General features: G+C 37.8%; 1 protein-coding gene across 3 annotated transcripts in view; it reads left to right on the top strand.

The window, feature by feature from the left end:
• Window positions 1–24,587, top strand: part of SORCS2 (sortilin related VPS10 domain containing receptor 2) — a 536,859-nt gene that overhangs the window by 473,361 nt on the left and 38,911 nt on the right. For all 3 annotated transcript variants that reach the window (XM_036381659.2, XM_036381658.2, XM_036381660.2), the window contains exons 13-18: window positions 3,834–3,925; window positions 5,393–5,500; window positions 18,702–18,822; window positions 20,094–20,227; window positions 20,754–20,882; window positions 22,597–22,768. In XM_036381659.2, the coding sequence (XP_036237552.1) occupies window positions 3,834–3,925; window positions 5,393–5,500; window positions 18,702–18,822; window positions 20,094–20,227; window positions 20,754–20,882; window positions 22,597–22,768 (756 nt within the window). The remainder of the gene's footprint in view (window positions 1–3,833; window positions 3,926–5,392; window positions 5,501–18,701; window positions 18,823–20,093; window positions 20,228–20,753; window positions 20,883–22,596; window positions 22,769–24,587) is intronic.

Consider the following 24,587-nt stretch of genomic DNA (forward strand, 5'->3'; position numbering starts at 1 on the left):
AGACAGCACCAAACCTTCCATAGCTTGCATTTGATGTGGTCATGTAAGGGTTCAGGAAGACTTACCTATAAACACAGCCAGAGTGCATAGACAGAAATGAATGCTTGAATAAGAGGTTTTGAAATTAAGTAAATTCTGGTGACAAATAGAAATATCTAGGAAAATCAGAAGGTTGGTGAGGAGGACTGTAAACACAGTCAAGTGCAGGTGTCAAAACCCACATATATCATATTATTACTTTTTTGGGCCCTCTGTGTTGGACAAGTCAAACATCTGTGTTTAGATAACATAGGCCTGTGATAGATGCACAGTATCAAACATGGCTGAGATCCCTGCCCTGCTGCTTCAAAGACCAAGCAGAGTGGTAAATTATGTCTGTGGAAACCCCTACAGTACAGTAGGCTGGGTGATCCTCTGGCATGGACTGAGCTCTGCAGTGTCTGCATCCCCACTTGTATGTCTTTGCCCAGGTGCTGCTTCAGGGCTCCCCTGGTTGGCCAGGTAATGAGGATAAATTTATGATTGCATTTCATCTGTGGTTTCGTCGTTGTTCCTGCGTCCTGTCTGTGTCAGCTCACACAAGAAGCAAAACCAAGAATTGTTATTATTAATAACTACAATACCACTTGTGCTAGTTCCAGTTGTTCTTCTACCTTTTTGTTGCATAGCTGAGCTGCTTGTTGGTATATCTTGAAACCATCACTCTTTTGTTTGAAGAAAACTGAAAATTGTGGCTATGTACTGTGCAACATTGCACTGTAATTAACAGTAGTGCTTTAGGAGCTGCTTGGCAAGCAGCTTAAACACCCATGCCGTGAACTGGATTGTAGAAGAAAGGAATCTCACCTTGACATTATCATGAAATATTTGGGCTTGGAATCATAGAATCATTAAAGTGAGAAAAGACACTTAAGATCACTAAGTCCAGCCATTAACTTAAGTGCCAAGTGGACTGTGAAGATGTAGCCTAAGGTGAACTCATGTTTATTTGAAAGATTTCTCTATTATACCAGGAGAACAATATAATAAAATGTGTTAATGAACATGAAATATTAGGACTCTGTTGAGTGCTAAGGATTATGTATATATATGAGTGTTTTTATTTTATTATAATACTGATATCTGTTCACAAGTCTGGTTGCTGTTGTTATGTTAACAGCATCTGTTACAACACTGTACTTGAAATACAGCAAAGTATTTATAGAGAAAAGAGTAAGAGAAAGGTCTGGATTTCAAAGAAAATAGCATAAATAAAAGGAAGAAGTCAGCAATAATAAACCTTTCACATTTGATCTGCTACCAGAGTAGCTCTTGCAGCAACAAAATGTTCAGCAAAACTAATGAGGTTGCAGATAAAGCCTTTTGGATGTCTAGGAACTAAATCTAGATCTCTGGAGCTTTAGTCTGCTGGTTTTTTGTTGGAATATTATTTATCTGTGTCAAATCCTTGTGTATCAAAGCAACTTGTAAAACCTTTGGTTAAGTGAGAATACATGTTTTCCTGCAGGCATCTTAGGAGATAGATGGTAACACTTATAAGCACAACAAAATAGAATGTAATTCCAGCCTTTCAACCCTGAGAACTGTGGCTCATTCTGTGTAGAAAAGCTTCTGTTTCCAGATTTAAATTTAGTAATGGATATCACTTGAAATAAAAAGGTAATCTCAGGAATTTTTGTTTATTCTTGCAACTTCTGTAATACGAAGTAAAATTGTATGGCATCTGTTTTTCTAGGAGCACTTAAATATGCTTTCACTGATTTCATGGAGCTGTCCCAATTTCTTCCAACAGATATTCTGGCCTGAAATAGCTGCTGGAGTGTTGGGACAGACATAGGAAAAAAAGCATTTAGAGCAGAAGGAAGAGGATAGAATAGGAGATGATATTGTGACTATAAAGCACAAAAAAATTACAGAAATAGGTTATAAAAATCTTTTTCTGTTGTGGCTGGCTAGTAGTAAGGATCAGAATAGATTTATTGCCTACTTTAGTTAGTGTAGAGATGTATATCAAAATTCGTGGCCAGAATTTAGTTAGTGGAGAGATGTATATCAGAATTCGTGGCCTGCTGTGAACTCACATATCTCATCTTCATAGGTCTGAACTTCATCTCTCACACTGGGACCACCTTTGCCTCAATCCTTTGCAAACTGTTTGTCTTGGGTTTTTTTACCAGCAAGTAGAGATAAATATTTACTCTTGTGATAAACAGGCACGAAACTGTTCATTCTTTTCAATGTATTGAAGATGAAGAATTATTTTCATAAGGCTTTCATACATTTTGTTTATAAAAAGTTTGAAGTGTGTGCAAGAAGAGCATGAAATAACAACTGCATTAATATGCCTGTAATGTGTCCTCTGTGCTTTATAGTGTGCTAAAGCAGGGTTATTAAAATGCTACATGAAGACCTACCATGGTGCTTTTCTGGGAAAGGCTGATTTGCATTAAGTGGTGCAGGTATCAGCTTCCTTTATCTTTGGTGCTGAAGCTATGGGAGACTTGGTGTCCCAGCACATCCGGTTGCATTTTGGTTTGAAGGAAAGGTCAAACAAAGTTTGAGGAGGATCAAAACTCTGCTTGCTTATCTGACTCCAGCTGATCTCATCCTTTTGAAGTGCATCTAAAATTAATGTCTGTCCTTTACTGAATTCTCTTCTAAAATATGCAGCTGGAGGAATGAATAGGTTGGACTATCAGTGCCTCATATCAGGGGTTTGCCTATAAGCTGGCAACACTGAAAAACTGATCAGACCCTTGAAGTCCTAGGATTCCCATAAAATATGTTCTTACTAGATGAGAGGAAGACTGAGTCTCAACCCAAATTAAATGCTTCCTGTTTTTGAAGTAATTGTGAGTGTGCTGCAAGATATTTTCACCCCAGCTCCAGCTCAGTCTTTCTGAGAAATCCTCTAAATGTAGCACTTCATTTTCCAAAAGAAGAAAATAATTTAGTATTGTCAGTATTTTTTCATTTACAAGGCAAAGTAAAGCTAACCTTTATCATTTTCACCTTTGCTTTGTCAAAGCATATGGGAGACTGCATGTTTGTCTATAAAGGCTAAGTGTGTATAATTCTCATGTATCACTTGGTTTTGTGTTTAATGAACTACAGAGGTTAATTACAAAAGTAAATCCTGTCTTAAAACAGATTTTAGATGTAAAACAGTAAAGGTATCTACCTGTGCTTTTATTTTAGTACTGCTAGTCACCTCTAGAAAAGGAATTTAAATAATTCATGAAGTTTTTAATCCTTTATACCATTAAATCAATATTACATGTATCTTGGTTCCAAACTCACAGTGGTCTCCATGGGACATCACATAATATTTGAACTTAAACTCACTGACACTGGAAATGCAGAAAACATCTTGCACCAATTATTTCACGTTCTGTAGGTTCTGGGGAATATGTGAGAAAGTCATAGACAGCAGTACTTTTCCTTTTTTTCTTAGAATTAGACTGCAAAGCATTTTATTCTGCAGGATACACAGAATATGGCAAACACCAAAGTAAGGTGATGGGTCACTTGATGATATATAACAGGAAGGAATGCAGAATGCACGCTATGAGAAATATAAGCTTGGGCTAAAATCACTTTAGGCAGTTTAATCTGACTGTGATTTGAACCTGAACATTTTCTGATTCACCTACTTAATTTTCTTTTCTTTTACAGCTGGGAGAAATATAAGACTTAACACGACTTTTATGTTCTTTTCAGTTCGAAGTGTGGACATTATAAAACATAAGTCTCTTAATTCTTGTTTGCGTGTTCATTTTATTTCAGCTGTTTTGTACATTTGCTTAGCTGGCCTTTCTTTGTCTGACTTGTAGGTCTTTGAAGAAGAGCACCACATCTTGTACTTGGACCATGGTGGAGTTATTGTGGCTATCAAAGACACCTCTATTCCTCTGAAAATACTCAAGTAATTCTACAGTCAATTAGAGTAGAGCTGTTGTGTACTCAAGACCTCAGGAAAATTTCAGAGTTTAAGATAAGCATTTCATTGTGATCATGTATGAAGCGCAGGTGGAATCAACTTAATTTAACATTCATTGAGTCAACAAAAATGCTGTTGGATGTTTACTTTAAGATGACTTCATGATGCTGAAGATACCATGGCATCATGCATTAATCATAAAAAATTTCTTGCATCCGTGTAGGCAATTTTTCCTTAAAAGACTCTTCTGGAGCTCTACAGTAGCCATGTTCAGCACAATTGTTTATCTGCTGCTGCTGCCTGGCACCAGCAGTGCGTGTCAGTGATGCTCAGCCTGTGCTGCATACGTGGCTTAGGTGTGAAATCAGGAGAGTTCATTGATACTGTAAAGTTTCTGTCCCCTCCAAGGGCCATAGGGAAATTGGAGAATAGCCCTGAGTTTCTCTGGCAAGAGCAATTTATTGTAGAGTTTGAGAGCCAACAGGTGAAGGACTTATTTGCGCTTATGTGCTGTGTAGTTTAGTGTGCCAGAATCACAGCTCATCTGAGATATTCATGCACAAAGTAACTGCAGTGTGCATAGATCTTCTCATAGGTGACAGTGCAGCAAATGGCCTTCTCAGCCTGTTTGGCAGCAAAGGTTTGTGCAAAGCAGTTTGGTATAGAATATCAAGCTTTAGACTGCATAGATAGTGCAGCAAAACATGGTAACCTTGTGTAATGGCACACAGAACTATAATCTTCAGCATAAAATACATCTTTAAAAAAGACATTAAAAGACATAAAACCACATCTTTATCACTTGTGAATTGGCTCATTTTTGCAGAACTGTGTTATGTACATGAATAGGAACTAGGCTCTGTACCTGGTTATCTGTACTGAAAGCCATCATTAACCCACTGTCCAAAAGACTTGAAGGAAATGTACAGAAAAAAAGAGACTTATAAGTTTTGGGGTGCACATTTGAAATATGTTTTGCTGATTCATCAGTATCTTTTACAAATCTTTAAGTGGGTGGTAGCAGCCATGAAGGGCCACCTTCATACTGGTGCCTGCAGTTAGTGCACCTCACATGTTTTAGCAGTTGGCCTCTCATGTTTCACTGGCCTCTGCTTAGCAGGCCTTTAGCTCAGAGACTACTAGAAAGATTGAAATGTGAATTAATTAGCTTTTGAATCTTCAAGGTAGCAAGATAATTTGTTGACAGAGCTCAGTTTTTATTTTATTTTATTCAGGAAATTTATTTTTGTGGAAAATTTATTACACCTTCTCATAAAAATGTGAATCCTTGGATAAGTTGCTCAGAAGATCACATTAATATCATGCACTGTCTAGGCACACTCTATTTTGTGATTGAAAAATCCTAAGCTTTAGTAGTGAGGGGATTTTTAAAGTGCATTCTGCTTTGATTACCAATAGTTGTAAATGAAAGCTTTTTCTGCTTTTTTCCAGGTTCAGCATAGATGAAGGCCAGACCTGGAGCACACATAATTTTACCAGCACTTCTGTCTTTGTAGATGGACTACTTAGTGAACCTGGAGATGAGACACTGGTCATGACGTAAGGTTTTGGTTTCACCTCTGTTTTCAGGGCTCTCTCTGTGTATGCATTTGCATAGATTTTCAACTGTGCATGTTTGAGATGGTCCTTGAGTCAGTGGCTTTTGCTTCTCACAGTCAAATAGACAGCTTACAGTGATGTCTGAACCTCCCTGGTATGTAACCTGTCTTTGAAATCATCTGACCGCAGTATTTCAGATTTTAAAGATTATGTTGAAATTAAATCTTGCAAAGTTACCACTGGGGAGAGTGGAATAATAGGACTGCTTTACAAATCTGAAAGATGCAGGGGAAAAAATAACTATTTCCTCTTGGCTTTTTTTGTTTTCTACAGATTTTTAGTCAGATCAAAAATGTTACACATCTATTGTCTTCACTGTATAAATAACTGTAGTATTGTCTTAGTTAATAGCACTGCAGTACTTGATGTAACCAAGCACTGTGCTATCAAATATTTGTTTTCATTCTGTGCAGTGACAGAGGCAGATGCTGTGAATAGAGTTAAAAATAACCAAATTCTGCAACTCAGAATTGTTTACCCTGTTTATCTGTCTTTTACCAAAGGATCTGGGACATCTGGATCTGAGCTGCACATTTTGCTCCATCTCTAGGATAAATGCTAGTGCTTTAGAACTGTCTGAGAGTAAAACACACCTGTCCAGTAGGGGAGAAAGGCACATGCTGCCTGCAGCCAGAGAGGGAGTGCACTGAGGGCAATGCACGCAGGTTGTTTTGTGTGCTCCTGTTGCAACAGTTTGTGTGATTCTTTATATGGAGCTCAGTGTGCTCATGACAAGCTTTGTCTCCCAGGACTTACAAATGTACCAGTGGCATTTTCCCCAGGAAAAAGGAGTTAATAGCCCAGTGTATAAAGGACCCAGTGTATAAAGCAAAGCAGAAATCCTACCCAATGTACTTCCAAGGGTTGTGCCAAGTCCATAGCACTGTGCAGACGTGGGGTTTGGGCTGTTGGTTTTTTCTCTCTTTCTTCACTGCCCCATTTATCCTCCATTATGCATCTATAACCTGAGAAGAACAGTATTATCCCATCATCTCTCTCTTCTCTCAAATACAGGTTTATTTATGATATAATATATGCCACATGGAGACACTTATGCCTCTGAATGAGGGATTTCCATTGATTTCAGTAAAAGTAGACGGATCAAAAGCTTATCCCAAACTGTACTTACTGGCAGATAAAGTGATGTGTGGTGACTGTATGCTCTGGGTTTGGGGTTCTTTCCTTATTAAGTATCATTAAAAACAGTGATTCTGTGAAGATGTGCTTAAATATCTGGCTGAATGGGCTAAAGAGCTCTTGTAAAACATGATGCCTGTCTAAAATCATCTATCTCAAGTACATGGAGCTGCAGCTAGATTTGGTACATGAGCCCAATCTGACAACAAAAGCATCATGTGACTTGTACATTTCTAGAGGCACAGCAAGAGTCTGACTCTAGTGTGTCATGCCAGGCTTGTTGCATCTTACTTTTTAGCTAGTTTTACTGAGCATGGAGGGCATCAAACATTTAATAGCACAGACTGGCCCTGAAGATACATGCAAATTTCCTACCTGATTCTAAAGAAAATGAGAGGAATAAACCTGCAGTATGAGTTTCATTGTTGCCATTGTATAAACTTCCTCATCTCTCCCACTGCTTTTGACTGTGTCACCTTCAGGGTGATGTTGTCAGCCCAGTGGTGCTCTGTCTGACTTTATGTCAAGACCTTTTGTCGTTCTGTCTGGCTTAGTCCATTTTTCCTGAAAACCTATTCTTGTACTAAATTATCGTGCTTGACTTAATCTACAGTGATTTGTTGCTTTTGAGAAATACACATTCCCTGGAAAAAAACCCGGAAATCAACTAGTCTATCTTTTCATTTTGTTTGAAAGAATTTTCTTCCTAGTAGAATATGGTAAGATGACCTTGTAAGTGGTAATGGAAATAAATTAATTGAGGAATCCCCAAATCCATTGCCAAGGACCTAGTTTGATATATTTTCCTAGTACAGGATTTCAATTCTCTTCCTTTGGTATGGAATGTGCTTGAATAAAGACTTTGAATAAAGAGTCAAAATCTGCATAAATTAGTAGAGATAGCATAATACTGAAGTGGGAAGGTAATAACTGAAAAAATGTGCAGTGTGCAACAAAATTAAGGAATAGACAGTATTTCATCTAAAGCTTCTAGAATAAACTCCCAAAAGAGTCAAAGAATATTTTACAAGTCCTGAAATTGACTGTTAAGGTAAAATCCTAGACCCACTGAAGTCAATCTGTGTGTAAGAGACTTCTCATTCTCCAGCATGGTGTCTGGGATATTGACTGGACTTGTAAGTGGCTTGAATTTGAATTTCAGTTCTGTCCTAATTTATCCAGAATCATAAAATCCCAGAATGGTTTGGGTTGGAAGGGAACTTTGAGACTATTTAGTTCCACTCCTCCTCTCATGGGCAGGAGCACCTACTAGAATAACTTGCTCGAAGCCCCATCCTGCCTGGCCTTGAACATTTCCAGGGATGGAGTATCCACAGCTTCTCTGGACATGGTCCAATGCCTCCACATCCTTCTTGTGTTCTTCTCTGGGGGGACCCCAGAGCTGGATGCAGCACTGTGGGTGGGATCTCAAGAGAGTGGACAGGGTGGCAGAATCCTCTCTCTTGCCTTGTGGTCTGCAGTGCTTTGGATGCATTCCAGGATAAAATTGGCTTTCTGGGCTGTGAGTACACACTGATGGCTCATGTTGAACTTCTTGTTAACCAACACCTCCCACTTCTTCTCTTCAGGGCTGTTTTTAATTCATTCTTCCACCCAGCCTGTATTTGTGCTTGGTATTGACCCAAACCTGGTGCAGGGCCTTGAATTTGGCCTTGTTGAACTTTACGAGGTTCACACAGGCCCACCTCTCAAGCCTTCAAGGTCCCTCTGGATGGTCCCTTCGTTCCAGGGTGTTGACTGCACCACACAGTTTGGTGTCAGTGGCAGATTTTCTACAGGAGGACTTGATCCCACTGTCCATGTTCCAGCAAAGGTGTTAAACAGCACTAGTCCCGATACTGACCCCTAAGGAATGTCACTCATGATTGTTTTTCATTCCAATGTGAAGTGGTCTAGTAAGCTTTACTGAAGAAAAAGGAAAATGTGAACCTGGTTGCCTCAAGTCTTCATTTCAGAAAGTTTTGTGTTTTCTCCAAAACAGAGAGGAAAGCCAAATGTTGACTTGTCAAAAGTTTTCATAAAACTCATTTGTCATCTGTCAGTCAACATTAATCTAAATCATTCATCAAAATCCCCTGCAGTATTCTAGGTATGTACATACAAATGCTAAGGAAAATATATTTTATTCCATTGTGCTCTGCAAAAAACCTAGTTCCGATTTTTAGGAGTTTTAGTGGTAAAATATTCAAAACTTTAGGAAACTCATTCTGTTTTCAATCTGTCTAGATTTCCATTTCTAAAGAGACCTAGTTATGAGTTTAGGAAAGATAAGCAATTAAGTATTCATAAATTTTAGGAAACTTGATCTGTGTAAAAATCAAATTCTAAATGAGGAGCTCGAATTCAGTATTTATTGCTAAATGAATAAGTAAGGTTTGCTAAGAAATTTTCTCAACCAGTGTATTTTCATCAAAATAGTGCATGGACTAGTAGGTTTTATTTTGTTCTAAATTTGTAACAATCAAAGTTACTGCAACTCTGTTGAACAATACTGAACAATATTTTCTAGTTGGGAAAAATTACTTGCTAATAATGGATTGAGTAATGGCCTAACTCAGTGCAAAAGGAAGAATTTTTGAGTGTCTGAAATATTGATGTCCCTCTCCAGAGGAAATAGTTAATGTAATGAAAGTTTCAAACCTGTTTGAAATGCTTCTAAATCACATCTCAGCTTCTGAGAGTGTTTCCCAAACCAGGTTATTTAGATTGCAGTGTAAACCCAGTAGGCACAATAACATATGGTACCACAGACCATAGCCCCTTTTAAAAGGCCAATAAGAGGTTACATAAAAGAACTGCTTTTCTTTATGTCAGGTAGAATAAAAATCTTCCTTGTGGGTAATTGTATTTTTCCAGAGGGCTATTTTTTTTTGTATTGTCTCATAGAATAACAACTTTGGATGCTGCTGGGAACTTTATGGCATCTCTGAACTCCTGCATACATATTTTGCTGTCTTGAATGCCCATTGTGTTCCTTCGGGTTCCTGGGTGATCATGGAAACAGGAAGATAGTTTAATTTTTACTTACTCTAAACCAGATGAATATTAATAAGTGTTAGATATTCGGTAGAGCTGTCTGGATTTTTGTAACTGTTGATTCTGCTAGGAATGTCAACCTCACCTTTAACAACATCAATAGCAGTCAGCATTGCATGCACTTTTTGGAGCTTTTTGTCACACATGGCAGGACATTCCTTTTCCTGTCCTCTGAGTACCTTACTAGGTGAAGATACTTCTCTGTGTTTTGAATTCTTCTCTACTGACTTCCTCATACTGCAACACTTATAAAAGGTAGATAAAAGGTAGATAAAGCCTCATTATGATGGAGAATAGCTGGTTTCTGAAGGCAAATTCTGGGTTTTCTTTTCAGCTACTTAATGTCTTGAATGAGAATCATTGTTCAGTTATGAAATGGTTGTCCTGTTCTCTGCATGAGAAGGAACATATCTGAGATTAAACAGAGGAAATGTGGTGAAAAAAGCATTGGAAAAGCAAACTGCTTGTTCTATTCCAATGCAATCTAGATATCAGCTAATGCAGATGTACAGATCTCTGTTTAGCAGCAAGCCTAATGCTTTTGCTGTCATCTCCGTGGACAAAGATGTTAGCAGAGCAAGTCAAAGCACTGCAGTGTCACCACCAGCTTGGACCTTGGAGTCAAGACATTGTACTGGCCCAGTCTCACTCTGCTCAAAAGAAGTTTAGTGGGTAAAGTTTGGTCTTTAAATTTCTTTCCTTACAGTTTCATATTGTAGTCAGAAGCACAGCAACAGGATGCTTTCAGTCACTTTAAAGCCCATATTTAATACATTTTTAGGACAGATTTGTTAATATATTTGAGTAAGAGGAACTGAAAAGTTAGGAATCCATGTTCTGTTAGAATCTGTTTATCGCCTTATCACTGTTTACAGGAGGAAAGGACAGAAAATGGTGATGTGACTTTTTCATTCAGAATAGGCTTTGTGTAATTTTAAGCCCTTTTCACAGAGAGAGTGCCTGAAGCTTTGATCCTCTAACTATGCTTCCCTTTTGGTTTCTATTTCAAATAAATAACCATTACAAACTTAGACAACAACTAAATTTTCTTAACACTTTATTTGCTTTTGGTTGGGGCCTTGAACTATATTTTGCTCTCAAAATGAAGAAACCACAATTTAGATGACTGTAGTCTAGTAACTCTAGCTCTGCTAGGTGAAGTCTGAATTAAGAATTTCTAATTGTGATGAGACTTGCTTTTTAAATATATGAGTAGGATAGAGAGTATTAGCTAAAGAATTTTAAAATTTTACAAGTATCCCAGATTAATTTGATCTTTAAGTAAGATGAAAACAGAGAGTTGAATTATGTAAAAGCTATCCTCTACAGTGTCATATGTTTCTCTTTAAACAATTTTGTTCACTGTCCACTTTGTATTTACTTCTACATAAGACATTAGGCTAGGCACTAAATCTGCAATGTTTTCCAAACAGCATACGTGTTAAAAGGTTGTTCTTGGACAGGAATTTATCAAATAGATGGGAAAAAATGTTGGATGTAATTCACAAATATCATGGAGACACTGAAATCCTGGATGAAGTGGAAACACCCTCATTCTGCTTCTCCCCAGCACTTCTCAGAACCTAAGCATTCATTTCCGTTCTTTTTCCCCAAAAGAGCTAAAACCAAGATGTTTTGGCATTAAAGAATGAATGGCAATTATTAGCTTATGTGAACAGGAAACAATGAAAAAACATATTTTGGTTCAATTTCAAGTAAATTGTTTCCTCCCTTCATTTTTCACTTTGGCAGCCAAAAAAAAAAACACCCAACCAAAACCCAGAAAAACCAGCCCAACCCAGAAACCCTACTCTTCTCTTTAGTGTATTAAGTATATGCATGTGTTTGTAGTTTAAGGCATTTAAATCATAAATGTCTCAGCATATTTGAACATGATCTCCTGTATACACAAGCACTTTTTATGTGCAGTTGCTTTATGTAGGCAGGTGTCTACTTTTGCACATGGAAGCATTCATCATTTCTCTAGTTGCAATTTAGGAAGGCCACTGAAATGTGACCTCTGTTATGTTCTTTTGGAGAATTAGAAAAATATGCTGAATTATAATCTTGATGTGTAACAGACTGCAGCTTGAATCTCACATTACTTTCACCCATTTTACCAGAAGGAACCCTCTGACTTATCTGGGTTTTTGTTGATTTTACAACAATGTAATGGAAGCAAAGACAACTGTTGGAAGGAAAGCTCATCTAGTAAAGATTCACTTGTCATTTTCTCCTTTGAAAATAGTAGGCTTTAAATGTCACTGTAGGACATATTCATGGCTATCTCTGCCAACCCAAATCCCCTTGGAAAATCTTTCAATAATAATATTATTCCTGTGAGTTAACAAGAGCACTGCCTGTTGGCAGTGGCTACACTAAAGTACATCCTTCCCTGCCACCATCTCATCAAATTGCTCCTCAGCTAGGTAATTTCTACACAGATTTTGGCATGTCTCAGTGTATGTTCAAAGACATTTTAATAATATGAACCACAACAGGCAGAACAAAAAGAAGATTGTCACATTTATTTGCTTTTCAAGAATATTTTCATCATTCATAGTAAAGGTCTACGTGAAGCAAAGGACTCAGCTCTTTGAAGTCACCATAAATTGACAAGACTTCTAACTAATCCTTTTATGTAGAAGATAACTGAGAAAGATGCTGGTTTTTTAATGTAAATGGTCTTTGATATCTAGTGAACTGTAAGGTAGATTGAATATTTAATCTGAAATTGCAATAGTCTTATAAAAATTAGTAGAGAGGTCTGAGAGTTAAAAAATATACAAAACATGAGAGTTAAAAAATGTACAAAACAATAAGTTCACCGACCATTCTATTTCCTTCTCATATGATTTACTGCTGGAAAGGAGACCTTCAATTCGGAACAAAGTATAAATATAATTTTTTGATGAAGCCCTGTGACTGCTTCCATTTAAAAGGAGACAGAAAGAATTGTTAAAAGAATTAACTAGCATCTCTCATAGTGTGGTTTCCTTTCCCACCTTGATCATATACTCACTGTTAGCTAGTGAGGTTTAGATCTGTAAAGAATTTTGGGTACATGCTTGGACAGTTTGCTTAGGTGCTCTCCAAAGGAATTTCAACATATTATCCAAGAGAGAGCCCTTGAGATGCCCATCTCACCTGTATGTGGGGCCCTCAACTGACCCTGATTCAAATCCTAGGTTTTACTGTCAGTAGCTCTGTACTTTTGAAGTCTCTTTCAAAAAAACTAGAGGCCACCCCCAAGTGGCATATGAATTTAGCAGAGTATGCCAACAGGGCAGCTCATCACTGTGCAGACACTCTGCTGCAGTGTCCTGTTCTGAACATCACAGCTGATGGCAAACTCATCAAAAAGGAGAGCAAAAGCCAGTGCAGCACTTGGAGATTAAAGCAGTGAGTATAGAATGAAAGAGGCTTCTGATTTCAAACAAAGGGACTGTGCATCACACAATTGTCATCCCTAGTCCTCAGTACAACTGCAAAACTTGCACGGTTTTAGTTGCTACATTAAACATCTGAATAAATTCCCCACGTGACCTTTGTGACCTTGGTGGGAAAATCCTGCAGGATCACTCCCACCACTCTGAGGTCTTTGAGTGTTCTCAGGTATTCATGAGTAAAACAAAACACAGGGACAGGAGATGACACAGCTACTGCTGCTCACCTGAGCAAGGAGTCTCTATTGAATAGGTCTTGTCTATTGAACAGAATTTACTGGAAAAGATTATCATTGCATATAATTTCTGTTAAATTAACTCTGCCTGATTATGAGCTTTATCAGGAACAGAAATAACCAGCAATCCTCCAACAAATAGTTTAAATGAGTTAGCTTAAAAACTGCATTAAACTGTCTTATCTATCAAATGATGCAATCAAATTAAAAAATTATGTGCTCATAAATGAACTAGGAACAAATGTACAAAGTTGTTATGGCAACTGAAACACTGAAGTTAAAATTATGGATCCTAAATCTTGCAAATAAAAGTAAATTAATTTCCAAGGTAATTGGAATTTCTTCCAAAAATTATTTATCACAGCATCATCTTTTATAGTTTCAACAGAATTGATTTGATGGCTTTCTAATGAAATATAGTTAATCAAGAGGAAGGTTTTAGTAGCTTATGAATTGCTATCATCTTGATATATAACTTCTAGTCATCAGTTACACTTGCTGCACCATTTCAGTTTTTTTTCATTCATATGATTTTATTCATCATATATATTATATATTTTGCACCTGAGCAATTATATTGTGATTGCTGTTATGTATTGCTTTATTGTAGCTCATATTTTTGTCTAATCCATTGAATCCTACTTAATACTTCCTTAGTTACCTTGAAAAATACTTCTTTTTTATTCTAGTTATCTTTAGCAGCACATTTAAGTGTGCTCATGTGAGGTGTCTGCAACACATGCTACTGCAGCAACAGCATTACTAATCATTAAGACTTTTTTTTCAAACAGTTTGCTAAAGTGGATGTGTGTAAGATGCTTCATTCCTTGGAAAATTTACCCTAGGAATTACAAAGCTGTGTGTCTGTATTTTTAATGGAGTTTGTGACTGTACTGGGACACTTTCTTAAATCTTTGGGATTTTATTTAAGCCAGAGAATGTTTGGTGTCGTTACTATGCTCTGTGAGAACGTCATCTTCAGTTTGTAGAATCAGAACAGCCATAATGGAAATGAGTTTTTGGGGTTTTTTGTTGGGTTCCTTTTTTTTTCCCCCAAGAGGCTGGACCAACGTGCAGAAATGTTATTTCAGTCTTCTGCTAAAAATCCACAGAAGAGAATGTTGCAGTTCACCCCCTGAAACAGTGACTTTGCTGTTTGCATACATGTTTTGTACATAGCTGCCATATTATCCCAGTAGGTTTTGCATCATTTCCAGAGTAATTTCTATAGGTTTTCTATCGTTATAGGGTGTGGAACTGGACAATATTTATCTATCTATAACCCTGATATTTTCTAATTTCCCACTCTAGTGGGGCAGAATGAACAACTTCAACATCTTGAATCATAACTTCAACAGAATTCCAGAATCATAAAATCACTGAGGTCGGAAGTGACCTCTGGAGATGATCTGGTCAAACCCCTTTGCTCACACACACCCACCCAGAGCCACTCACACGGGGCTATTCCCAGATGGCTTGTGAATGTCTCCAAGGGTGGAGACTCACAGCCTCTCTGGGCCCCTGAACACAGTGCACCCTCACAGCAGAAATGTTGATTCCTGATGTTCAGAGAAGACTTCCTGTATTTCATTTGGAATCTGTTGCCACTGGTCCTGTCACTGGGCGCCACTGAAGACCTGGCTCCAATCCTAGCAAAGAATCTTCTTTGTGCCTTCCCTCCAGATGTTTATAGAGAGTTTTTGACATTTTCCCCTGAGCCTTCTCTTCTTTGGGCTGAACAGTCCCACTTCTCTCAACCTCTCCTTTCACAAGAGCTGCTCCAGCCCCTTCATCCCTTCACAGCCTTTTGTTGGACCCCCTCCAGTCATTCCATCTCTCTCTTGTACTGGGGAGCCCAGAACTGGACCCAGCACTTCACATGTAAACTCACCAGTACTGAGGAGAAGGAATTAGAGAATAATGTGGCAGTATCTTTTAAATTGATCCTTGTCCTTGGTCTTTCTTGCCCTTCCTCTAGGTCTCTTTGAAGACAGCTCTTTACTATAACAAGACTCTGCAAACGTTTTGTTGTACAGCTTTATCTATTCCAGCGAAAAACCCAATTCTTTCAATCATTCTTCATTGGTTACATTTTCTAAGCAGCTTATGAGTCATTTTGCCCCTCTTCAAATTCATTTTTAGTGGGTCTGTAAATATGCATATAAAATCCAAAATTAGACACAATATTCTTCCAGAGGCTTTACCAGTGCCAAGTTTATCAAAATAATTACCCCCACGTCTTCTGTTTTTGAGTTCTGAATACAACCTAGAATTAGTCTTTCTTATTTTGCAGCAACACTTCATTCTTGTTTTAATTCCACAGAATTACCCAAGTCTTTTATTTGATATTTGAAAGTTATTTTCCATTTCGGTTTCCACCTTTATATGGGTTTGGGTTTCTTTTTTCCCAAGGAGTACTTTTTGCTTGGTTTTGGAGTATGTCATCATACTGATTTCTGAACATTGCTTCCATCATGTCCATTCCCTTCTTTGTGTGTTACCAGCAAAACTTTTTGTCTTTCTTATTTGACCACAATTGTTAATGAAAATATTGACTGTGGGCCCATCATATCTTTGTGTTACATATCTCAAAATATTCTTTATTTGATAACTACCTTTTGAAAATGGATTCTTCTAATTCAATATGTACTTCCATTCCTCTTCACAGTGATTTTATCTGCACTGTTTTCTTTTTTATATTGAGACAATGTCAGGTAGAAATGTGTAACAGTTTTAACAAAGGTCAAAACATGCTGCATTTTTTTCTTTCCTTTATCCACTAATCCAGTTACCCTGTAAAAGGAGAAAATTACATTAGTTTGACATGATTTGGTTTTGATAAATCTGTGGTAGCTGTTTGTTATCATTTTAATTATCTCCAAGGTGCTTAGAAGTGGATAGCTCAATAATTTTTTGGTATCTCTGTGGATATCAAAATTAATCTCTAACTCTCTGAGCTCTGTTTTGCTCTTTTATATTTCTGGTTCTATATACACACATAAAAGTGTATGTGTGGTTGTGTGTGTGTATTTATATATATAAGCAACATCTTTCCCTTGCCATAGTTATTTGGAATCATCCTCATGAGATTTCAAAGATCATTAATAATAGTTCAGAGATTATGTTTTCAGGAGAATGTCATTATTCTGTTCTGCCTTGAACTCAAAACACCACCTCCTTTCTTCCTCTTTCCTTGGCTAATCTGCCTGAGATAGCTCACACGAATGGAGAAAATTTCATTTGTTCTGTAGAAAATACTTTTCTTGAGGCAGGAGTGAAGCTTTAACAGGACTTGGCTACTTGCACTTGAATGTATATTTTTATGAATGAGTTAATAAAAGAAATGCAGTAAATTTGTGAAGTTTTGTGATGCCTGGAGCAGCAATCACTGAGGTAGGTAGTTGCATAAGCACATGGTGAAGTCTGCCTTATGTTAGTACCTTGTATGGAGAAACAAAGATTTTAGAAAACAGGCACAGGACATTTTGCATACAAAAGACACTTCATGTCTGTCAGCAAACCCAGTCATATTGAAACAGGCATTGTGGAAAAAGCAAGAGACCACCTAGGTAGACACTTTATTGAGTATGTAACTACCAGTGAATAAGATTATATGGTGACAGCAGCTCTTAGGATCCAGCTGAACCAGAAAAAAGAACCAAACCCTTAGGCTTAATGAGAGAAATGGGACCACACACCTCACCTATGTGCACATACAGCCAGTGACTGAGCCACATTTTTTAGTTTGTGTGCATTGCTTCTACTTCTGAGACATAAGTACGTTTAGAAGGAAAGGAATTAGATGTTCCAAGTCCTTTAATCTCAGAGCCTTAGAAGAAAAGAGTAAAAAATACAAACTAAATGCATATGTTTGTGTTTAATTAACTGCACTGCTTGTGGTGTGGTTTCCTGTGAGCATGGGTTGTCCAGTCACTATAATGGGAGCAGTGTGAGCAATAACCTATTGATATCTACAGCTCTCTGCTGTGGAGGAGAAGCAAAGACACCAGAAAGGAAAGGGGGAAATCATTGTACATCTTTAGTCTCTGTGAACTATTTCAGCCTTTTTGGAATATTTCAGAGTTGTAAGCCATTTACCAGGGAACATGCTTTGTGTATTGCCTCTGTGCTGTAGAAAATCAATCACTTCTGGTCTACTCCAGTTCCAATCTGAACCTGGAATTCAGGACAAGAGAAATGACTGGGCACTGCAGAATGATTTTAGTAAAACTGTACCGTTCCTGCTGTGCCTGGATTTGGACAAAACTGAGGGCAAAGCAAAAGGAATTAATTACTTTGGACAATGATACTAAAGCTTGGAATATGAACTGTGTGCAGTATGAACTGCACAGAAATTGTTGGCTTCAGAATTAACCTTAAATTCTTTGGCAAGTAAGTCACATAAGCCTGATACAAACCACAAATACATTTTACTTTTGCCCAAAAAGAGTCTTTATCCTTTCTAATTTGTTGTTTGATGTCATATGTACCCATTTTGTTTTGGAAATAAAGATTCTGTCTTAAAAAATGTTGTCTGCTTTGAACTTTGAAAGTGCAGCTTGTTTTTTAAAGTAATGAGATTTCCTTTTTTTTTTCCTTCCCCCCCCCCCCCAAAAAAAAAAAAAGATTATACCGTTTTTGGCTGGTTTTTGTTATACTTTGAACTATCTGAAATGAAGAAGAGACTCTGAATTCTCCAGCACACTGTGAAGATGTAGTGTATTCCTTAGAAATTAATAAATATTATGATAATGCTGTGAGTTTAACAATAGCATGTTGCCATCTGAAGACTGTAGAAATTAAAACAAAATCCCACAAGAAAAAGAACTGAAGAAATTGCAAATCACAAGGAATGAGCAACAGAGCTGGAAACTGACTCTGGTCATCTGGGTTTCTGCTCCCTGATCTGAGCTTCCTGTCAAAATCTGAGAGCTCTGTCTGTTTCACATAGCAAGATAATAGAGAAAAAAAATTATTTCAAATTAGAAAATATTATTCCCTGTTTAATTTTTGGATAGTTTGCTAGGGAAAAAAACCTTTAACATATGAGTTATATCTCTTCATTGTAAAGTTTCATACAATTAACAAGTGTTTCCTAACTAGACTCATTGTACATAGAAGAGGAATAAAAGTGAAGAAAAATTAACCTGGGACCTTTTAGCAGAGAACTACGACTGTGGATAGGAAAAGATAAGACTGAAATTTTGAATCTAAGCTGTTTGGTATTTCTTTGCAGTAAGAGTTTCCTTTTGGTCTTTTGTTCAGAGTCTTTGGACATATCAGCTACCGTTCAGACTGGGAACTGGTGAAGGTGGATTTCAGACCATCCTTCCCCAGGGAGTGCACTGATGAAGACTATGAGTCTTGGGAGCTCACAAATCTGCAGGTATTCATAGTTTTATGTTAACTGACAAAATTTTTCCATAGCTTTCAGATTCATATAGTGTTGTGTGCTAAGAAAATGTTTCCAAATTGAATTCGGATGCTATACCCACAGCTTAGTCTCCTTATGCTGATTTCGCTGGAGTCTAAAGTCAGAGAGGATTTTGTGTTCCCTTTGGTTGTGTGATCTGTGTCCCAAAAAAGGCAGAAGTATATCTGGGGGGTTGCCATAATAATAGGTGGTCCTGCTGGGTTGGGAAGCATGTCCCATAAAGTGAAGTGTGTAATATTGATTGAAACAATTTCAACATGCAGTCATGTTCTGCCAACTTCCTGACCACATACCATACTCATATATAAATTGCCATAAGTAAAGTCCATTCCAGAAGTAATTTAGGATCTCAGTGGACCAATAATGTAATGGAGTCCAGTTGTTTTGGGCGATATCCTTTCTGCATAGTGCACTAAGGCTGTGCTAATCACGATGCTCTGGCCAAATCCACTTTCCGGAAGCTAAATTGTCTGTACAATGTACTGATTAAAGAGACCAATATGTGGTGGTATTTTTTATTAAATGGAACACATCATATTTATTCATAATCATTCTGATTTTTATGTTTTACTTCTTCCACTAGGGTTGGTTAATTTTTCGCATACTTCAGTGTTACTCCGGCTCTCATTTTCTAGTTCTCATGCCTAATTTTACACCTCCTGTTTGGGACTGCTGTGTGTATACAAAGAATGTTACACAGATCTGAGCCTAAAGGGTAACAGTATCTTGGGATATTGGCATTGAAATATCTTTCAGAAATTAGAAACTACTAAAACTACTTTGACAGAGTACTTGCAGCTGCCCATTTACCAATGGAGTGTGTATGGAGAGAGCTCGTTCTGTGTCCTCATGGTTGATGCTTCAAATGGACAGGCAACATGAGATATGGTCATTTAGAGAAATTCACTATCTGCAGACAGATGAAATTTTTAAATGGCAGTTCTGAGCTTTGCACACAGGTTGGGCACTTATGAAACATAAATTGCACTTTCATTTTCATGTGCATCTTCAGATTTGTGTCCTGGAAATATAGCCCATGTTACAACTCTGTAATGATCTGTTAGTGGACAGCAGTGGATATGAGGGCTTTCTATACCTATATACCTGAGATCAGAGGGCTGGTAAGGTTTATAGTCTTGGCAGGAAGACCAGCCTTTCTCAGGACAACACAAGGTCTGTTTGTGGAGGTTCTGTTGCAATAAGTCCAGTGCTTTGATATTCAGGGTGATCGTTGCATCATGGGCCAGCAGAGAAGCTTTCGGAAGAGGAAGATTTCATCTTGGTGCATTAAAGGGAAAAGTTTCACATCAGCTCTCACATCCAAAGTTTGTGAATGTGTGAACACTGATTTCTTATGGTGAGTCTGTCTGTGGGCCTTTTGACTTATTTCTAATAAATATTTACATAGAGGTTGAGATGGGTTTATTTTCCTCCTTTTGCCCCTGTTCCCATTAAAAATCTTGCCATGTTTAAGTATTTGTTTCACCTGACTGAACAGATCCTGCTGTTTTTCTTTGTTGACCAAGACTTGAAAAATGACCATGGAATTAATTTTAAAGGCAAGCTTAAAAAAAAAAAAAAGAAAAAAAGAAAATAAAAGAAATGTTTGGTCTGAGTGTCAAAGGAAACCTTTAAAAAAATCCTTTTTTACCAAGGGAGGTAATTTTGCAGAACTGACGAAGTAATTGCAACCAGTTTTTCCCCCAAGTGTACACAACTCCCACTGAAATTAGAACAGAATTGGCTTCATCAACTTGTATGTTCATCTAGTAGAATAACACTGAAAAAATATATTGACTTTGAAAAATGTAGTCTCGTTCACCCCAAACTGGATTGCAGAGTGATGTGGGGGTAGTAACATGTTTGGTGTTGATGTTTTTCAGTGATTACGGGTTTGAGCGCTCTGCACCTCTGAAGCTGGAGTCGAGCAAATGCTTTGCTGACTTTTGGTTTAACCCAGAAGCACCTCCTGAAGACTGTGTGTTGGGGCAGGCATACACCAGCAGCACTGGGTAAGCTGATTTTGCATTTCATGGGCTCGATGAGGCTTCCAGAGAGGGGTAGAATATTTCAATCAGTAGCCTCAAATGTGGTTTGAAAGAAATTCATATTTAAATACTTAAATGGAGTCTACAAGAGAGCTGGAGAGGGACTTTACACAAGGACATGTAGTGATAGGACCGGGGGAATGGCCTTTAACTGAAGGAGTGAAGGTTTGGATTAGATAATAGGAAAACTTTCTTTGCTGTAAGAGTGGTGAGTTTCTCTGGGCACAGGTTGCCCAGAGAACCTGGGGATTCCTCATCGCTGGAAGTGTTGAAGGCCAGGTTGGATGGGGCTTTGAGCAACCTGATCTAGTGGAAGGTGTCCCTGTCCATGATAGGAGGGTTAATAGAGATAATCTTTAAGGTCTCTTCCAACCCGAACCAGTCTATGATTCTATGAAATGTAAATTAGGCAAACTGTAAAAACTGGGAAATGGAAAAGTTCTGATTCTGACAAAGGGCATGATCAGAAGGTTCCTACAGATTAATGAAAGGAAAATATTGCCTTGTGTGTTCACAGCAGTTAAAAAACTAATCCATTTGAGAAGAGGGTGAGCTGTCTTTTCAGAATTTTTATTTTTTTGGATCTATTATTACACTTCTGATAGGAATGCTCATGAGCCTTTTCGCTCGTTTCTTGGGTTCAGAGTAATTTTCAGTTTGGATCCAATGAATTACTCTGAGGAACTGACAGCATCTCACAGAATTTCCAAGTTTCTCACTTCCATAAGGGTAAGGAGTTCTGTGGAGAAAAGATTCTTTTCCTGACCATATGGGACACTCAGAATCAAAGGAAGCTTAGTAACTACAAACAATACTGCATAGAATATACACTACAATGTAGTCTGACGTCTGTGCTGAGAATAACTTGCAGCTGGCATCTATTCTGGCTTATCATAACACCATCACAGTCAGTTGTGGAGATGAGAACCAAATGCTGAAATGTCCAATCTGGCAATAGAATCACAGTCTCTGTGTATATTTACCTTACAGAGGAAAATGCTGCCTTTTGGGTTGTGGATGACAGCTGGGATATACAGAGTGGGAATTCAGAAGAATGAAATGTAACTCTGATTGTAAAGGATGTTTAAAAATAGCATACCTGTGTGAAAGTGATCTGTAAATAATTACTGTACACATCCGACCATTTCATTATTAGCACTTTAAAAGTGTGAGTCCTTTCACTCTTATACAGTTATATTAAACAAATGTTTTAAGTGTTTTAAGAAACAAATAGATTTGGAAGCAGCAGTTAAGCAACTAGTTCTGGGTTAATGTAGAAGCTGTTTGGTCTAATTTCTTCCCAATCTGTGGGATTTGAACCAAGACCTCTAGAGCATTGAAGACTTGGATGCTAGAAAAGGGGATGACAGAGAGGTCAGCAGACTGTCTAGGTGCCCGAGGGCTAGTCAGGCATGTTTCTAAGTTGGAAAACACAGACTCTTCCAATGCATGTAAGTGAAATTCTCATCCATGCTCCACATCCTTTCTTCAGCAGGTTACCCCAGTTAAGGCAATGAAAGTACTTGCATTGTTAGTTGGCTTTGATCATTTGCAATCTTCTCTGTTTGTGAACCCAAGGAAAATGCAGTAGCCTCAATCACACATGCATTTGGTGCCTTTGCTGTCATTCTTTTGCTTACCTCCAATTCACTGTGCCCACTGTTTACTGTTTTTGCAGGTACAGGAAAGTTGTTTCTAATGTGTGTGAAGGTGGAGTAGACCTGCAGCAGAACTTAGCACACCATATGTGTCCATTGATTGCTCCCAAGGGACTTCAGATCAGCATCAGAGAAGAAAGTCTGGCTGTAAGGCCTGGGGAAGACATCACCTTCATTGTCCAACAAGAGCAGGTAGTAATAAACATTGCCTACATGGAAGTTGAATTGCTGATTTTAGGGTTAGTTTCATTCCTACCTGTTTTGCTGCTGATTGAAGATTAATTTGTGCTTGAGACAAAGATTAACAGCTTTCTAAATACTGAAACTTGATTTCAAGTGAATAAGATAAGCCAGTAAACTCAGTGAAGCTCCAAATTCCACCCGCAGAACAGGATTTGTCTCCTCAGGAGAAAAAGCACTGATTTCTTGGAAAGTCAGAGTAACTGGATTACCAAAGTCTTCTTGAACTGAAAATTTCAACTGCTGTATCAGAGAACAAAAATGGAGAGAACATTTAATACTTGGGTTTAGATGCTTTTGAGAATCAACCTTTCAGAAAAGAATGAGGCAAAGCCTTACAGAAATCAGCAAATAGCTCAGCATCTGAATATTTTTATATTTTAGTTGAGTTGCCAAAGATACAGGGGCATTCTCTGTTTATTGAAAGACAATTCCCTAAGGCCCTGACCAACAGCAGCGAGTAACTCTTGGATGAATTGTTTGCCATGGGTTTGTTTTCTCATGCTTGTTTTTTAGCATTAAGCTATAACTGCTCTGCTCAGGTTACCAGAGTATTGTAATCCTGGCTAACTCCACTGGTTTGCAAGAACTTGAAGAAAGTTCACACATTTTGGCAAACCTGTGCTCTATAAATCAAGCACTTGGGATTTATTTCTGTAATAGAATCAAGAAGGTCTCGTGCAGAACACTGGGCTGCTTAATGCTCACAGGCTCTGTCCCAGTGCATGCAGTGCCCCAACAGTTTGTGTGGCAAGTCCTGCTGCCTTCTCTTTTTAGAGTTTGTTTGGAAATGTTTATTGTAAGCCTAGAGCATTTGGTTACAATTTGGACTCTAATGATTTTGATTGGCAGTTTGAGTTTCTTCCTACTGAAGCTTTAATTAATCTCTGTGGCAATATGAAAAACATTTAAAATTATTCAAAAATCTCCAGAAATAACGGATCTTGAAGAGAATCCCTTGCTGTGTCTTTTGGTGAACTCTTTGCTCCATGCATCAAAGAGGAAGACAGACTTAGAAGAAATATAGCAGTTTGGTGCCCTCTATGGCTAAGAATAATATTTAAACTCAAATGTTCTGAGCACTGCTTAGAACTTAATCTGTATGACAAAGTCCAATGAGAATTCATAACAATTACTGAGTTTAGGAATCAGCTCTACTACAACAAACCAAAACACATTCTTTTCTCTGGTGAACAAAATTAATTTGCTAGTTTCTGTGAATGCATGTTGTTAGGTGCAGGAATACCAGACATCAGAGAGGAAAGGAAGCAGGCTTCTGGTACATTTGGGCAGTTTGCAACTGTCCTTAGAAATAATAACAAAGAATAAATACACCATCATGGTCATAATTTTCCCCAAATTTTTTTGGCTGAATATATGAATAAATAATGTCATGACAATCTTCTATTTTTTATAGAAGTAGATGTCTCAATTCCTTATAGATTTATCTGCCTTTTCCCTTTATCACTGTTTTGCTACTTCTCCATACTCTGTCTTTACCCATCAGGAAATAGAAATACTTGGATGTTTTGAAGAAAGCACCCTCATCTTTACACTAGGGAAGTTAATAGAATAAAATGTTAAGAGAACCTTCCTCTACTGTCTTTCAATGCTGGTTTCTGTCTCACCTGGAAAAAATACGCATGTACACTTGTTAGCATTAGACAGAGTGAAAAAGAATTGTATGCAAGCTAATGTCATCTAAAGAGATTCGACTTACTGACACATTGCTGGCAAGGAGATATCTCTTCTGCTTTAAACTTTAATAACA

This window comes from Molothrus ater, chromosome 4 (assembly GCF_012460135.2).
Source record: "Molothrus ater isolate BHLD 08-10-18 breed brown headed cowbird chromosome 4, BPBGC_Mater_1.1, whole genome shotgun sequence".
Classification (NCBI taxonomy): domain Eukaryota; kingdom Metazoa; phylum Chordata; class Aves; order Passeriformes; family Icteridae; genus Molothrus; species Molothrus ater.